The 18,185-nt window shown below is 39.2% G+C and overlaps 1 protein-coding gene and 1 long non-coding RNA gene across 4 annotated transcripts in view; one reads left to right on the top strand and one right to left on the bottom strand.

Annotated features, from left to right (window-relative positions):
• Nucleotides 1-279: 279 nt before the first annotated feature.
• On the top strand, nt 280-6,227 carry LOC111270714 (REST corepressor 2). 3 transcript variants are annotated; one of them, XR_002686435.2, is made up of 9 exons: nt 281-797; nt 1,391-1,565; nt 1,681-1,798; nt 1,998-2,181; nt 2,785-2,870; nt 3,101-3,385; nt 3,551-3,602; nt 3,784-4,255; nt 5,486-6,227. XR_002686435.2 is itself a non-coding variant. In XM_022851094.2 (7 exons), exons 1-7 carry the CDS (start codon nt 740-742, stop codon nt 4,025-4,027), a joined length of 1,383 nt encoding a protein of 460 aa, XP_022706829.1. In that variant the 5' UTR covers nt 280-739; the 3' UTR covers nt 4,028-4,165. The 3 variants fall into 3 exon arrangements, 1 of the variants encoding a protein (XP_022706829.1); XR_002686436.2 differs by having other exon boundaries at nt 5,964-6,227; XM_022851094.2 differs by lacking the exon at nt 5,486-6,227 and having other exon boundaries at nt 280-797; nt 3,551-4,165.
• A 118-nt stretch (nt 6,228-6,345) lies between these two features.
• The window catches only part of LOC147753853 (uncharacterized), a 49,969-nt gene continuing 38,129 nt past the window's right edge, over nt 6,346-18,185 (bottom strand). Inside the window, exons 3-4 of the long non-coding RNA XR_015315049.1 lie at nt 10,744-10,895; nt 6,346-10,539 (exon numbers count right to left, since the gene is read on the bottom strand). This is a non-coding gene — a long non-coding RNA (uncharacterized LOC147753853). The remainder of the gene's footprint in view (nt 10,540-10,743; nt 10,896-18,185) is intronic.

An 18,185-nucleotide genomic window follows, 5' to 3' on the forward strand; every position in this document is an offset into this window, starting at 1 on the left:
TCCTCATTGTTTTATTAGATCACTAAAATCGTTTAAATAAAGGTAAGACTTGGAAGGACGCTGCTCCGTGATTTTATACCTCAAGCATATTACTCCGCGTATTTGAACATTCTTATTTTTCATCTTTATAAACTGTGACAAATTATGCAGAAACTACCCCTAATTTCGAACAAATACACGAGCAATGGAAAATTATAATATGAAGTCACCAAATAAAAAAATATATACATAAGCAATTGGCGCCGATCTAGATTAGCGTGCTGTTTAAGAATCACTTCATCTACTTCTCGGCTACCACTAACATTAATACAGTGTTGTACTTCAGAACCAGGTAGTGGAAGTTGTGTGGTTTTTGGAAGTTGAAAAGTGGATTGTTGGTAAATGTTGGATTCTTGCCGAAGTTTCGCTTGGGTCTTATGTTATTAAATATTCCAAAGCTTCTAATCGTTGTGACTTGCTGCAATACTGTAGCCTTCGTGTGTACTCTTTTGCGTTATCGGAGGAATGTTGTGAGCTAGTGGGGGCACTGTTACGTTTTGAGTACAATCTTTTTTCAAGTCGTAATGGACACAACCGTTTGCAGACAGTAAAAACTTTTCTTGCAAAAGCTGCTGTTTGTGAGTTTTCGCTTGTCGCTGTCTTTACTAGCTGGAGTCGTAGCTAACACAGGCAGTGCAGTAGCGGCCATCCAGCCGCTACGGGCCGTCCGAGCACAACGGATAGCAACGCCGGTCGCAGGATGGTGCTCGCCGCCAACGGGCATCACGGTGACTCGTCGGATGATGACCGTGAACGCGGTAAGTATTATTATTATTTAGGATAAGATATATTAATGTAAGACAGCTTACTATAGTTGTCCTAGTGGCCTCTTGAAGATGCGAATCAGCTTTGTGGGACACCTATAGGTAAATTAAAATCAACAGAAGATTAAATGAAATTTTACCATACGTTGTTGCTGTAAAACATTGTAAAATATATGATTGGTTCAAGTAAATTGTCCAAGTACGAATGAAAAAGGCGGACCATGCAGTCATTACTAAGTAGTACTTATGAATGTGCTCTGGAGTGTTTTTGAATCTTTACTGTGTCTACCAACTCTGGTGAGTTAAACTTAAAACACTTTTTTTACTTGATTCAATCTAACCATTAACGACCCGAAATTATAATATGTGACACGTATTATTTAATACATAGACGTTATCGAACTAATTCTAGAAACATAAATTAATTGGTAAAATACAATTATTTTCGATGGATGTTAATTAAGTAGTAAATTAAATTTATATAGTACATTTCACATAATATTACACTTCAGAATATGCTTGCTAGCCTGATTCGGAGCGATCTCAGTGATTAAGTAACAATATTATGCGCATTTTTGTTATTCCAGAGAATGTGATTCACATTGGCAGTGCATATCAGGCCACCTGCCCAGAGCTTATTTCTTCAGGTACACCCTGTCCAGCCGGAGTGCCCGATAAGGCCCTCTTAGTATGGAAACCCGAAGCGCATATTTCAGACAGTTCTCTAGAAACTTATATCACTTTGGCCAAGGAGAAGTATGGGTAAGTTTATTCTAAAATACACATTTGCTTTCTGACTCAACCTGTTGATAAAAAAAAAAGGGCGTGCGCATATTTTTTTTTAGTAACATTGAAACGATTTGTGATATGATTGTAGCTACAACGGAGAACAGGCGTTGGGTATGTTATACTGGCACGGTTATGATGTGGAGAAGGCAATCCACGATTTGCCGAACTTCACGCCGCTGCCGGATGAGTGGACCGTGGAAGATAAGGTTTGTATAGAAACCTAAATATATTAATAAATCAATGTGATCTTGTGTAAGCACCTTTTCTGTCCGCTTCACTGTAAGGCCGCACTGTGTATTTGGAAATAGACCCGTTAATATATTTAGCGTCCAGTTAAGGACAAAGTCTGCATTTTGAGTGCTTTGATTTTAATGTTAATGTTTTCATTTTCGCATTCGTCCTCAGGTGCTGTTTGAACAAGCGTTCCAATTCCACGGCAAGAACTTCGCAAAAATTCGTCAGATGTTGCCTGACAAGACTATTCCTTCACTTGTTAAGTACTACTATTCTTGGAAAAAAGCTAAAAATCGAGTATCACTTATGGACCGCCAGGCAAGAAGGCTTCGACATGACGAAGCTGACGATGGAGGTATGAGAAAATCCAGAAATACAACGCTTCTTTCTTGCCTGATCTTATCCCCTTGCCTCAAATAGATTAAGGCTGCATATATACGCCAACCATATCAAAAAAGGCTGGCGATTTCTATGATTTTTCATGTATAGATTTAGCTTAACGAAAAAGCACAAATGGAACTCTGGCGATACACTTGAGCGAAATTATGTTTACATCAAAACTCTTAAAAACCCTTCTATTATTTTCAGCTTGAACTGATGCATTTTTTTTATGGCACATAAACGGCGATAGTTACTAAATGTTGATTTATTTAAAACAGAAGAGTTATTGTAATAATAACATATATGTGAAGGTACACATTTATGAATTTGTTATTCAATCAGCTTTGAAATACCAGATGGTTTCACGTATTGCTAGCTTAAAAAAACATTGTTCAAGTACTTTAATGTAAAACGAAGATCAATTTGGCTATTTGTTCAGTTTGACTGCCATTTGTCAATCTAAATTTACCGTTTTTGTAGCACGTACGTGCCTACTTGAACTAGGGTATCTGAAATAATTAGATAGAATATTGAAGAAGATAATAAAACAGTAACGATTGTAATCCTGATTTTACAGGAAGCGGTAACGCAACTGAAAACGAGTCCGATTCAGATGAAAAGGATCCCGCGTGTAGCCACTGCGGGCAAAGCGGTGGGCCGCAGGTAATTATAATATTATGTTATCGTATTATATGTTATGTTATAACAAATATATCCATAAAGGTGCGGCACTTATACAGACTAAAAGGTGCTACCTTGTTCTGGCAGCTAGTTGAAGCAAAACTACATTTTGTTCTATATTATAGTGTATTTTTTGTCAAGACTATTTTTCACTATATTCGACGTCTTGTTTTAATTTTAAAGCGATTCAAATTATCTTGGGATGATAACAGGGTGGATTGGTGGCTTCGCCGAAGGGAAGCCTATGTGCTGGCTGCAATCAGCATTGGAAGAAGACTGGCATGTTGCCAAAAACCGGCGGCTTGTCGAAGCACATCGTTGGACTCGGAGGTGCTTTAAATGGGGTGACTGGCGCAGACCTCAAAAAGCAAAAAAAACCGCCAAAAGGCATGCATTTAAACTACCAAGACCTTATGGCAATCGCAGCGGGACCTCCCGGCCAAGGAGATGCCATTCTCAAAGGGCTCGATTCTGAGCTATGTTCTTTGAAGCGGCAGGTTTGTGAGGTTTACTGTTTGAAATTTATGAAAAATTTATGCATTACTGTAGAATAGTATTGATAGTAACCTCAACTAGATGAATAATACTTGCGCGTAATGGTATTTTAATAAGTGTTACTGAAGAACCTTTTGGTCATGTGCTATTTGATTTTACTGATGCAGGTTCAGCTAAACAAAGCGGATATTTCGAAGTTGCGCGAGGAAACTTCTAAAGGTATAGATGAATTGCGTCCTCCAGAGACTGGAAGTGGCAAAACAAGTGCGCGTTGGACAAATGAAGAACTTCTTTTGGCTGTTCAAGGCGTTCGAAAATATGGTACTGATTTCAAAGCTATCGCTGAAGTAGTTGGAAATAAAACCGAAGCTCACGTGAAGCATTTTTACGCTACTCACAGGGAGCGTTATCAACTGGATGATGTTCTCTCAGAGTGGGAGGAGGAGCAAGGCATTTCTCCTCGGACGAATCAAAAACCCGAAGCTGAGCGCGATGTTCCCAAGATCAACGAGACCTCAGGTGCTGGAGCGCTCTCACGAAGTACTTCGCCAGGTGTCAGAAGTATCAGCAATAATAGCACTAACTGTGGAAGCGGCAGTGCTCCAGGGTCACCTTCGTCTGCAAAGATTTCGAAACTCAACTGAGCTAAGCACAGGAATAAATACCACAGAAGCCATTGACGTTGAGGCCAATAAATCCATGGATACGTGGGACATAAGCTCCCAGCTGTGGAGAATGAAGTACATTACGTATCCATCGAAGCAGCCTTTCTGTAAGCACATTATTAATTAAGAACGGATAACCTGATAACGCGCAAGTCGGCGACGTTGTGACATAACGTTTGAACAACGGCATGATTGATTTACATCGTGGTAAATATTTTAATTTTCGTTCTTGTTTCTCACGATATAAAGTGCAGAGTTTTTGGTTATGAATTATTGTCAGAGCTTGAATCCTTACCTGGGAAATACATCTGAGAAAAACAAATGTGAAGATACAAAGTAATATTGAGGAATTTTTATCGTTCCTTCCTATCGCCTTTGTTATAGAGTAAACAAGGCTGCAAGATATTACGTCTGTAGTATACATTTTTCGGTCGAAACGGTAGAAAATTCTAGAAATTGATTATGACACCAGGGCTTCTGGAAACAATGATGCGCCTCACATATCTAATTAAGACTTCTTAAGCCATAATGACAAAATTTGCAAAGTGGGCGACAGAGTTAATACAAGTTTTTGGATACTAATTAAACAACTGCACTTTTGCCTATTGAAGTAAATGTGCGTGTGAATCGTACATGCTTGAATATCGATTTAAGTAAAACCCACATTTCTGCTTATATTTAACTGAGTTAACATAGCATGAGTACTTTTTAAGATCATGCAACTCTTCTTTGGGCTTTTCCCTCTACTTCGATCAACCCACGTATTAGCGGTTTTTGTTTAAGGTTAATGCTTGAAAACCGGCTGGATTCCTGGCTTGTGGCATCTAAGCAATAGTGCTTGCGTTTACGGTTGTAACGTTGTGATCTAGTCGCAACGGACTTCATTATGATGTTCGCAATTTTGGCTGCGTCCGATAATACCTAACCATAATGGCTCTATTACAAAGCTATACCTAGCCCACTATTGTATATTGCAGTATCGTTTCTACAGAATATATGACCTCTATATGTACTAAAAAACTATAGTTTTTCTATTAACATATATTTTTTGTAAGTGCACAGAGAAAATATTCCTTGATGCCCCTTCTAGCGTTATTAGCATTACGGTGAATTACATCTGCGCAGCGAGTTAATGTCGGTAACAGTGTTACTCTTAAAAAAGAGTTTGATGTAGCCATGCTTGTCCTCCGACTAGATAGCCGTAGATAAGAGTAGAAGGAGACTGGTTTCATAAAAATCCTTATGAATGGGACTTGTGAACTTAGGTGACCTTAACTGCTGCAAAAGTCGAATTTGTCACCTTATATTCATATGTAGCTGTATATTGAAAAATGTCATCGTTAAATTAGACCATTTGAAGCACAATACCGCTGGGGCTCATTTATTTTTATATTTTTTTTCGCCGCAAATTATTATCTATACAAATTCACTTTGAAGGTAAGCTGTAGCAAAAACGGATCTCCTCAATGGACGTCTACATAATGTATCGTCAGCTTCGACAGGAACGTCACAATACTCCGAAGTGTGCGATATGATGTTGACAGTGTTCTGATACAGACGCGCGTCGATAATGTTGAAAATGCTAAAATTGGATTACATGAGCGGATATAAATCGATTCCATTATGGAGTCAATTTTGTACGAATTAATATTTATGTAATTGTTTTCGATACATTACGGCAGTGCTACAATCGATATAAAGCAACGATTACGAATAATATTATCTTTAGGAGCAGATGTATTTACATCCGTAAAGTTTATCACGGAAACTACGTCACGCTGTCAAGGATTTATATATATATATATATATTAATTAATAGCAAATTAGACAAGTGGGAGGAATAATACAATCATATGCGTAAAAATATCATTCATAGGCTTCAGATAATATTGGAATCGTTATTTTTGTTCTGCAGGTAGGATTCACAGATGTTACGAAGATGCCCCGATGGTCCTTCCTGCATAAAGCATGGAAGGCACGTTTAGGTTTGCATGGAGCTAGACATTGCAATTTGCCATTTTTGGTGAACTCACTAGCGTCTTTCGTAAAGTTCAAGTGAAGACTACATATAAATAAGATTATTTAGATGATGTAATACGCAGTGCTATAACCGGCATAACTGTCATGAGAAAGTGCGGAACTTTTCTCCCAGTTAAATAAAGTTTAATGATTATAGAAATGATCCTATTATTTCACAGATATCCCTATTTTCGCCGCTAAAACTAGACACACATACTACATAAGCTGTGTTAAGACAGAAAGTTGTACCGAAAAAAGCTACCGTGTGACTTACTAAGGGCAGAACCATGTCTTCATTATTACACCTACGAACGAGGGCTCAACCGCAGCTTGCGCTGGCTCCGCTATGGTATACACGATGCGGCTGTTATCATTGTATAACTGTTTCTGAATGGTTATCTGATTTGTAGGCTTTTTCTGAACGCTTCAAAACTGTATGCGGTCCTTTCCAAATATTCAGGCGGTACTGTTTCTAGCTCTTCGACATTATCCCGGTGTTCTTGTATACTCGGTTCCTGCATCGAATTCCTAAATGCTCCCATCTTGATGCGATTGTGCCGAAATAGATTGAAAGCGTTCATGGTAGTTTTTCGAATCTCATCTAAGGCTATTTCAGAATGGTTCGGCTGATCTCGACTTGTCAACGCAAATTCGTTGCAATTACTTTGTTGCTTTACCTTTGTAATCCCGTTGCACTTGTTCTCGTTCTTCCTCGAGCTTCACTCTGTTAAGCTAGCGAACTCACAGCCGAAATGGAGTCATATATTTATTTCGCTATATCATCCCATCAGTCTATTTTAGCAATTCTATCATACTGTTTCCTGTATTTTCGTTAATTTACTTAATTGTTTAGTTATCCTGCTATAAACAAAAACTGTCATGTGCCCCGCATCAATTATTTTGTGTTTCCATTATTTGTCCGTTACTTTGTGATTCTTCACTCGTTAGCTTCCAGCGATCGAAAAAACGGGCAAGTGATCTAGAAATATGAACAAATTTTTGGAAAATATATTGACCGTATCTTGAAAGAGTACGCTATATTGAATTCCATAATTGAACAAAGACTAAATTTATTTGGGAAATCCGATGTTGCGCCTATCATTTGGATAGAAACTTGTCCACTTAAACAATTGTTACAGTAGTATGCTTTGCAAACACTCGGTTGTAAAAAAAGTGTCGAAAAAGTGCATCTGCTCCTTGATTTCCGTTAGGCTTCATGAGAAATATTTCTGAATCTTTTGGCATAAAATCAGGTTACCTTCTCATTAGTCACGTGTCACAAAAGTACCACCAGAACTTGTTTCGGATAAGATTCTAAGTTTATTTTTTCAACATCAACTTTGCACTGCGTAAGTTAAGAATCATTGCATGCGCAGCGTAGTGCTCAAGTGACGAGCTTGAGGGAAGAATAAGCAACCGAGCGTCAACTCTTTGACTCTATGTGAAATGTCTCATAAAAATCTAGTTCAGTATTTCGCAACTGAAGACCATTGTTGTACATAAATATGAGGCTTCTGGTACCTTTTTCATCTTTTTAATAAAAGAGTTTCCTCGTTTAGTAGAAAAATGTACCTATATTTTTGTTAATGAAGTTGGGACATCACTAGTTAAAAGTTTTACAATGCGACTCAGACTTTGACATTTTGCGCTTTTTATGAAAACTCAATTCATATTTCCTCCTTTTGGGCGAAACAGTTACACGAATCCAAGATTCTTGGTACTTCAACTAATTACTACTCAACCTATGAGCCCAAAGCTCTGAGATGTGATGTATATGATATGCTGGAATCTGGAATCCTTAAAAAAAACTCTATCTAAAGCAATTTTTTATTTCCCGATAGATTCATATACAGTTTTAACAAAAGAAGGTACCTGACAATAACAAAAGGTATTATTTTTCACGTTAAAAACAAATCATACGAGTCCACCTTTATTATTTGAGGATTTATGAAATTTGCCTGGTACCTTTTTTCGTAGATGCATAGAACCTATATGACTATAATGATGAAAAATAATTATGCAGTTGACATCCGTTTTCTTAAGCCCCTAGCACCAAATAAATAATGTTACCATATCCAAAAAATCACGTTACAATACATTTTGGTTATTTTATTCTGCTTAGAATAATTGAAAATGGTTGACGTGGTCCAATACGTTCTATTTTACCTATAATTTATTTTCAAATTAGGTAAAAAAGGTTATTAAAAAGATTATTAACACATTCCATTTTATTACATGAGTAAAAACAGAAACACGTGTATTAAATATTGCGCAGCGCTATATTAAACAGGATCGCATATAGAGGTTAATTAAAGAACCATAACTTAATAAATTACGGCAGTTTAAACTGGGGATGAAACAAGGTGTGCTTTTACTTAGCTGTCCATCCGAGCGCCGCAATAAGTCTGCGGTTCATGTGAACTATGAGAGCGCTGGAATATGAGGACTGATAAGAACCTTCAGTCTTGGTATGCCGTTTATATGCTGTATTTGCTGAAGCCCAGCCTTTCTCTATTATTTGATAATGGAAGAAATAAATTTGTTACTAGACGAGATGCAAGGAGGGCTCCGAGAAGGCGGCAGGAGTTGTAACAGCAAGTTCAGTCTGGAGCTATCAACCAAAGTACAAAGTCAGCTCGTAAATGTCGGTTGACCAGCCGGCCGGCCAACCGACCAAGAGGCCATCTTCGGTCTTTTGTTTTTTACTCACGTTTCCTTTTCAACCCCTTGTTGTTTTCACGCCCATTCCCTGAGCAATAAACAGTCAAAACACCGATAATATAACTACATCGTGCAGGTCTGAAACGAACGGTACGAATTACTGCACCTCCTCTCGGCCTTCTTGCCCCACCTGTCTTTCTTGTCGTCTCAAGTCAATGTTTCTAATTCTAGCTGTTCACTTTTACTAATAGTTACCATTCTTCAATTTGGATGGCAGAACCCGTTGCGGTTAGTTGTTTAAGATGCAGTAGACGATACGAAAGCACTAACATTACTTTATCGACTTTAACTTGCCCTAAATAATAAATGATTGCTGGGCCTCTGCTATTACCATGTCAGTCTGGATGTAATTTTGAACGTACTGATCCAATTAGCATCGTGTTATGGGGTCATTTATGACTGACTAGAAGAGCGGCTGTAGCAATACAACAGTATCAGCAGTAGACGTTGCTTTCACCGCGACCCGCGTCAGCATTTTTCTGCTCTTCTCTCATAGTCTCACTTAATTGAAAGGGGTCATGCGCAGCGGACAATCCTCAGGTTCTTCGTTTGAATGGCGTTCTAAACCTAGCTTATAAGTGAAAGTCTCTATCTTTATATCGTGGTTTGCATGACCAAAAGTAGAATAATAAGCAGTGTAGAAGTCATGCTCTTCTCTGGTACTGTTCCTAGAGCGTTTATTTGAGTTTCATTCACCTCTAAAAGTTCTTTTCTAAGGCTAAAATGTCTCTTAACATTATTGTCTTACAGTCATCTCTGTAAATGTACTTCAGTTTCTATAAGACCATCTCGATTTTATAAATTGTGTTTGTGCACAGAGCTATAAAATTACTTTTTGAAGATTTTGAAGCTAAGTGTAAAGAATAACAAGCACAAATTCGCTGCTGTTCGCCTCCGATAATGAGCTTCAATAAGCCGATTCAAGTACTCGGCGCCTCATTAGGCTAGCAATTATATGGACAGCAAAACAATTTCAAGAATTGCACAGAAGTGTGAAAAGCACGTAAGAGGTGAACATTTACTGAACATCGCCTAGTTCAACGTGCGATACTATACAGCAATGAAATTGTCACAGTTTCAAAATGCTTCAAGTACAGAGGAGCTAATGTAAATGTGAGGCATTTGCGTTCTTCAATTGGCCAAAGAGACTAGTGCTATGTTTCTTTCCATATCATTTATATGTATATTTATCACGCCAGTATCTATAGATGCAAATGCGAAGGTAAAGAGTAATGTTTTTTCCTACGTATACCGTTACGATAACATCACTGAAAATTTCTCACCCTGCTGGTATATAAAGATCGGATAGCTTCTCCCTTAAACTGGACATTTAAACAATTAAACAACATTGAGCAACATTTTCCAATGCTCCGAATATTCAAGTAAAGTATTCTAAAAAAAAGTTGCGAAAAACACTTATGGACCTCACAAAAATCCTGATTCTGAGTTACTTCAAAACGCTTATATACGCTCGTTGTCGTCGTTCCTTCGGATTGTTTTTGCGACAGGTTCTTAGTTGAAAGGTAATGGTATTTAACAATTACATAAGTGCTAACATGGGAAGCTTTTGCATGAAAATGCGTAACCGCAATTATAGTCATACAATTTATCTGATTTACGTCACGTGTGTTCTCAACCTCTGTCCTTTACATGAATAGCAGAGCAAGGAGAGTTAGAGTGATGAAACGAATTTGTTGACCAACCGCGACCCCAGCACTGTCTCCTACAGATAGATATCAGACAGAGATTGCCTGCAAAGTCGAAAACATTCTCTTATATTTATCAGATCGCTATTTATTGGATACTCATAAATGATATGGAAGTGCGCAGACGAACGCTTATCACAACGGTTGTGCATCTATCTAGAGATATTTGCATACTAAAACGCTATGCGTATCGCACGCGTATACTGCTTATATTTGCAAACACTGAAGCACCGTAGAAGCTTACAATACCTGCAGATCAATCTCTTTTATCAATAGTAGAAGATCTGTACGGTATATTGGATATCAGGTAGATGGGAGAACTCGCTATCGATGACGATCACGCACGCTGTTGAGGCTACGAGCTGCTGTGTGGTCTCAAAACCCGCTGACGCGAGTGAAAACTTTGCCGATTTGGACGTTATGTGTACATGAAAAACAAAAGCGCAAGAGCACGAATATCTCTATCTCATATTTTCGCTTTTACATGAGAACGATTGCATGAGTAATATAGCTAAGGCTAAATCGAGAGAAGGAAAAATACCTACGTACCTATGTATATGATTTTTTTTTTACTTAATATTATTTTTTATCGTACAGCAAGACCCAGCATGTAAAATGCAGTTCCAAGAATTGCGTTTGCAATTTATTCCGACCAATTCACCTTTTGGGTGTGCGAAATAGATAAACACGTCGACGGCACAAGACCTAATCATTCGCTGAAGTAACGCTGTTATAATGGATTCTATTTTTCATTGTCCAGAGGCCCACGTATCGAATACGGCGGTGCACATTCGTTACTTTAACCTACTGCAGCCTTTGGATTAGATCTTGTCAGTGAAAACAGGATGAAAAACTTTGAAACTAGTTGAATTTAAAATTATCATCTATGACGTTTAACATCTTTATCGAATTCTATCGAAGGCATAGTATTTTAAAAGAGTTAACGTTTTTTTATCTTGATATTTTGACACAACTATAAATAAAAACCTACGGTATTAGTGGTCCAGGAGTGCTATTTTCGCTAAAAGCTTTCGCAAGGGGGAAATTTCGAAGTTTCTGCAAAAGATGCATGCAGCTTACTGTAAAGAACCACTTGACGCCGTGAGAGTCCCTTCTACCAATACACATATGACGAATATCTTGATATCAACTCCATTTACCTACATATGTAACTTTGTTGCTTCATAGACACTTTCAACAATGTGTCAAATTGAGTTAAACCGCATTAGGACGTCCCATGCAATAGAAAACATTGGGCCTGGACCAAAACCTGGAAATCTAATCGAAAAGGCTAAGAAGACCCTTAACTCGGCGGTTTTTAGATGCGTCGCGATGGCCTGTTCCATCCCAGAAATTACTAGAGAAAACAGAACATTTAATATCTAAATAAGCGGCGCAATGGACATTGGCACCATTGTAAATAGCGTCTCTAGTTCCACTCGATTGATCGTGTCGCTATTTAATTAATAAAATATTGCCGCACGGTATTATAATCACACTGAATCTTTATTTCTCTAGAGCTTCTAAACTGTGTGCTATCATCTCGTTAGGTCAAATCCTGATACCCAAAATATGCGCAAGGAGTTGACAAAATAATAAGACAATTCACTCTTCTCGAATTTTTGCAGCTAAGGCTATTGAGCATGAATGTCATTAAATTTGCTTTCCGTAATATACTTACAACTGGTTCGCTTCATGACGTAGGTACTACTGTCCACTGCAAGCAAGGATACTCGTCTCGAAATGTCCTTGCAAACTCCGTTTTAAGTTACAAGCTTTCCATGCGTGTATATAGATCATATATGTGCAGAGGACACGCTTGAACGAGCGAACTTCACAAGGTTAGGGTTCGTGTGTCAATATAATTTTACTATAAACCTAGTTACTAGCGATAGGCCCAGTTCTGTGTTGTACTTCTGTAGGTACAACCGTATAATGTCGTCTTCCTGAGCGAAATTACACTGTCTGATAACGTTTGCATTAGCCGCTGTAGAGATGACAAGTCGTGTCGGTCTCAAATCGAGTCTGCGTTATTTGAACTAACTAGGTTTTGCTTTGTACTTCGACTCGTTCGATAGCCCTACGCAACAAGCTTTTGGTCTTTGATCAGGTATCCTGTCCATTGAAATAAGTCATCGTTTTGTGCACGCTGCTCTGTAAAAGGCATACAGTATAAATTCGAAGGGTTGGAGATAAGTGAGAAAGCACATAATAAAAACCATATTCGCTTCATCCTTTCCTGTGCGTCAACCCATCGTCTGGTACTTTCCAATCCCCTCGTGAGGCTTTAAGGCAGGCATACAGCACATATGAATGTCCTGGGACGTGGCTTGTCGATAGAGCCCCGGGGGAAATTTCGAGTTTCCATTGCTGCACTCCTTACTTGCGTCTCTAGTGCAGGGTATCTATTCTGTGTAGCTAAAAGGTATCGCAGGACAGTCATTGCCAACAGCTACTATGTTATTGCTAGTGGCGTAGCCCATTAACGTTGCTCGTGGCATCACTATCAGATGGGAGGTTCTTCTTAATCGAATTTCGTTTTGTTCCGGTATTGGTGTAGAAACATGGCTACTTTTACTTGCTTTCTAAAGAAGTATCCGATCAAAAGTGAATCATACATTAAGATTTTGTAACTTTAGAAGGCGAAACGTTTAACTGTCTAATGATCTAAGCTTTATCTGGAACTACGGTCTCTTCCATGTGGATTCATGGACTTCCTAGGGTTCCTTTGTGCCAATAACCATGACAACCAATCGAAGATATACCTGTCTTTATTTCTACCTAAAAAGGCTCAAAAGCATCTAAAACGAAAAGTCAGAGCTATTATAAGAAATCTCCTGTCTCTTCAGCAAATTTGTTATCAGTATGATTGGGTTAATGTAGCTAGAATTTAACAGCGAGAAGAGCTGCTTATTACCTAGTATTTTTGTAGCTACAGTCGTATAGGTTGTGTGGTACGATATAGTGGTCAGTTGAAGAAAAAGCGAATTAGCTTTTAAAGTTTTACTCTTAGAATGTATTCACAACTTTTGATGCTGTAGAGTAATATATTTCTAATGACTATTAGAGGTTAATACTATTATTATTTAATTATTTAAATTACTATATTATATAATGGACTTAATTATTAATTGGTGATTAATCATAGATTTTGACTTAATGTTAATAATATTCTATAATATGTCAAGAAATAATTTTCAGCTAATAATTTTCTAGTCAAGACTATTTAGTGTATACAAGGCCGTTGGCCATGTCGCAGCCATACAGGTGTACGATGCCATTACAACTCTAAAAGGTAAGCGACTTCCTTCTTGTAAGGTTACGGAACCAATAAGTCGCCTTTTTGCAAGGCCTGGATCCGATCGAGTCTGACTGGAACATGTGGCATTTTTCGGACGACGAGGCTCGGCTGTGTCTCCACATCCATGGTACTTGCTTCTCTGCTTTCTTTGCATTTATTCTGTTGTATTGACAAGGAGCCGACTTTTGTCCTTTTTCATAGCCTAAACACCTCAGATCCAATGATGGTGGGCGAGAGATAGTAAACAGGAATGTAATATTGAGCTTTAAGCTAACTAACTTATTGTTTCATATGAAGTTGCTTGTCCGCTTGCTTGGAGGTTTAACAAAAATAACTTCAGATGAACAAGACATAACTTCAAACACATTTCATTACGATATTAAACTTTTTTTTTTGTCATTGGCTGCTGTCGCTGCCTTTCTGTTCAGTTTTTCTCCCTCGCCTTCTCTCCGTCCGTTAGACTTTTAACATAGAAGCGTTAGTGTTGTTCGGTTTTTCCTGTTATTTGACTTTTGTTCGTCTCTGGATTCTTCGGTTTTGTAGTCCTATTTCGCTAGATAATTTCTTTTCGTCATAGAGCAACATCCAGGCCACTGCCTTCCTAGACAGAACTTCTCTTCTTGTTTCGATAAATTTCGCAAACCTTTACTAATGCTATCGTTCTTCAAAGGTAAAGAGAGCAAAATTTCGATATACCAAAAAGCCTTTCCGCAGTCTTTTCACCGTGTTTTGTACCTGTCATACAGATACGAGTACACACATACAACGCACGTGTATACATTTACAGCGGAAATATGTGCAGGACACATATGAACGGAGTTTTCTTCTTCACGACTCGACCAATCGTTTTCGGAACATAGCTAAGTCCCTGTCTTGCACATTGCCCGTTGTTTCTCCTGTTTCCAATTTTCTTCCAAATACACTATATATCAATCTTTTTCTCCGTCTCTTGTACCCCCCTCAGCACACGATACTGTGTGGACAGCAAATCGACGCTGTATTTGGCTCCGTTGTGAAGCGTCCGGCGATCAAGTCCTTTACGAAGGCCGGAAAATGTTCTGCTTGTGAAAGCGTTCGTCGATGATGACGGTGTCAAAATGAAGGCAACAGCTTTCGATTCCTTGACTGCGAGTTAGAGAGAACCGATATTGTTCCTACACGCCAAAAATCTTCCTCTGCTTTCGAGCATCACCTTTAGAGTTAAAAGATGTAACAAGGCTTCTCTTCGATTTTTGGGAGCCGCATATACGCCACAGTAGGTACACTTCAATGTGAAACTGTAACTGGATGAGTCTATTAATTTAATAGTTGATTAATTACTAGGGGATAAAACAGTATTCAAGAAATGGAGGATACGCATTACAAAATGCTCTCTCATTAATTTAATCGTAAAAAAGTTTTCGATATGGCTCCCAAAAGCAAAGAAGGATGAAAGCTGCAATTTTCCCCAAACGATCAAGGAAGGTAACGAACCAAAGTTTACTTATATTGTAATTTTAGGTTTTTATAATTCTAAGTGTTATTCCTCTGTGTACAAGCTCCCGGAATAGCGTTTTCGGCACGACTTGCCCTTATCATATGTCATAGTAACCATTTACCAGTGCTGGAAGTACTTACCACAGCAACGCATTTAAAGACATGCGCACCAGCTACCTGAACCATGCCGTCCCGCGCATTGACCCGATAAATATGGCATGTTTTAATACGTAATAATGAGATTAAGGCACATGGACATAAAATGTGACATCTTGTATGAAGTAACAGTAACCGGAAGATCGAAAATTACAAATACGTAACGCAAATTACAAATGAACGAGGCTAAGGAACTTCTACATCCTAGATCCTCGTTAACGACAGGGAATAGATTCTCCAACTGGAGCTAGGGTGCAGTTCCTTTTCAAAGCATATGAAAGGAAAATAAGATCTGTAGTTCTTGGATCCGCCCTTTCTGGATTTGTAGTTTCCATCGCCAAATAGAAAAATTCAGTCGACTCTTCCGAAGAAAATATTCGACCAAAACCAGCAACCGTGGCGCTGCATCCAATTTTTCGTAATGTTCTGTCAATATTATTCGTTACTAAAGTATGCATTAGACTCAAGCTCATGCAACTGACTTGTTTCTACCGTTGGAAAGGTTTGTAAAAAATACTTTTCACTACTGAGCGAGTTTGAACTGGCTAGTTATGACAATCGTTTATATTGGCGTTACTCCAATCATCCTGAAATGCTGTAAATCTACATGAGATTAAGAGCCCGTCAAACGACGGTGTTTCGTATTATGTTGTCCTTAAACAAACTGATAACGAAGAACACCTATTTTTACTTTGAATACTTTTCCGACTAAAAAATAGTGATAAAGGGAACAATTTCTGTCGTAAAGGTGCTTATTGCCGTCGGTTCAATTTCAACAGGCCTGGTAATCTTGTCAGTGTTAAATATTGATGGTATTAACCTCTCAAAACGGGTGTGGCTTTATTGTGTTTTTGATATATCCACAATAAATCGCGGCCAGGGTGTCATTGATGTGGTATACAGAGCGATATCTATGAACACAGTAGTAACTTCTATCTGTCATTTGAATATACTATGTAAAACGCATAATACACATAGCCGCGAAACTTACCGTTCTCGCTTCGAATAGCCAAAACGTGTATGATGTTTGAGTAGAACGATGATGGTTACGAGACACTTCAGCTTCTGTTCGTTCATTTGTTGTTGCTCACATTATTATTACACGTTCTTCACGTAGCATACTCTTGCTCCGAAACGCATATTGACCATATAAATCCACTAGCATTTTAGAACGACACTTTTTTTCATTTTATAGCCATTCAAGCATGAAATTACACTGCTTTTGTCGAATCTAGATTATAAAAATTTTGCTTTAGCTCATCTTGTTTTCTGTTGCGCGGTCATATTTGATACATTTTGCCGTATTGACGTGTTATAGTAAGCGTTGGTAGTTCTGATATTCATTACATGCATACGCCTCGCATCAGCGACAACAGGTGCTTCGCCTTAGACATGTCGTATACGCTATTCGCTGAGCAATCGGGCCATCCAAATCGCCTTATGGCTGTAAACAGAACCAATGTCTACTACTTACTGTTGGTACTATTACTACTCCTATTACTATTCCCAGTTTCTTCGCGAGATGTCCACTGGGTCAATCGCGCTTAGCACGCATGACGATGCCATCTCTTCGGTTTGGTTGCAAGTTGCAATCGGATACGCTCGTCAGGTCTGTACTCCTGGCCTATTCCCCCGTTCAGCTCAGGTATTGCGTTGCCTTCCGTCTTCTCGTCTATTCCTCAGTGCTTCGATTCTATCCCAAAATTCCGCTACTGTGTCCCCGTATCATCACACATGCTTTGTAACGCCAAGCATGCTTTCATGCTCGCTTGTCAGCTTTCGTGGGGTGGTTGTCCGCGGTTTGTTGCTAGCCGTTGCTTTGGTCCTACATTGCTGGATACTTTTGGTTATCAAGATGGAGTAGAGGCGGCGAAAGGCGAAGGTCAAGTCATTGGATGGGAACGCGAAAGCGTGAGCATTGCAGCTAGCAGCTGGCCGCTTGTCATCGGCAGAAGCGGACCATAGGGCGACGACGGGAAGGATGGAGGCAATATGGATCGAATTATCTAATATCAGCTAATGAGCCCATCTTGGCCTCAGAACACGTCCAGTATCACCCAGCCTTGCTCTCTCCCCCTGTGTTACGCAGTTTCCAATCTTCTATCGCTTGCTTTCCCACCTATCGACAGCTTCCCATGGCTTACTGGACCGTCCTCCACCATGCAATTTTCTTTTGCTTTTTCTCACTGTCTTGTCGTACGTAATTTCGTATGTGTTTCATGGGCTAGAATGTCTGTGTGTACGCGATTGAACGTTGTCATAAGAAGTACCTCAACGTACATTCCAGCCCCAATGTGATGCGATTTCCGTGCCACCTCTTTTACCAACTGGAAGGAAATGTGGTATATATCGAACTTGTAACGCCGAAAACAAACCCCTGATATTTAACTCACTAGTGAGTATGCCGGCGACCGGTGTTCGATGGAACAGGGCTAACTTCCTAGATTGAGGTGTGGGAAGGGGTGCCGTATGTTATTCTTATCACCGGCAGGGCCCGACGGCCGTCCTCGAACGGCCGCTTTGGCCTCTGGTCGCGCAGCTCTCGCACTACTTGCCATAGTGACTCCAGTGCAAGCTAAGCACAGGAAATAAGCATCGTAAAGCGACTGTAGTGATGGTGGCAGTTTCATTGTCATCAACGATTCGCCGTGGTGGAGACTGGCGCGCCGTCCTCACGGGGAAGAGGACGGGAACAGATTTCGTTTTCTTTTACGTTGCCGCTTTTTCTCGCTCTCTCTCTCTCTCTCTCTCTCTCTCT

The sequence above is a fragment of the Varroa jacobsoni genome, unplaced genomic scaffold, assembly GCF_002532875.2.
Source record: "Varroa jacobsoni isolate VJ856 unplaced genomic scaffold, vjacob_1.0 scaffold_165, whole genome shotgun sequence".
Lineage (NCBI taxonomy): Eukaryota > Metazoa > Arthropoda > Arachnida > Mesostigmata > Varroidae > Varroa > Varroa jacobsoni.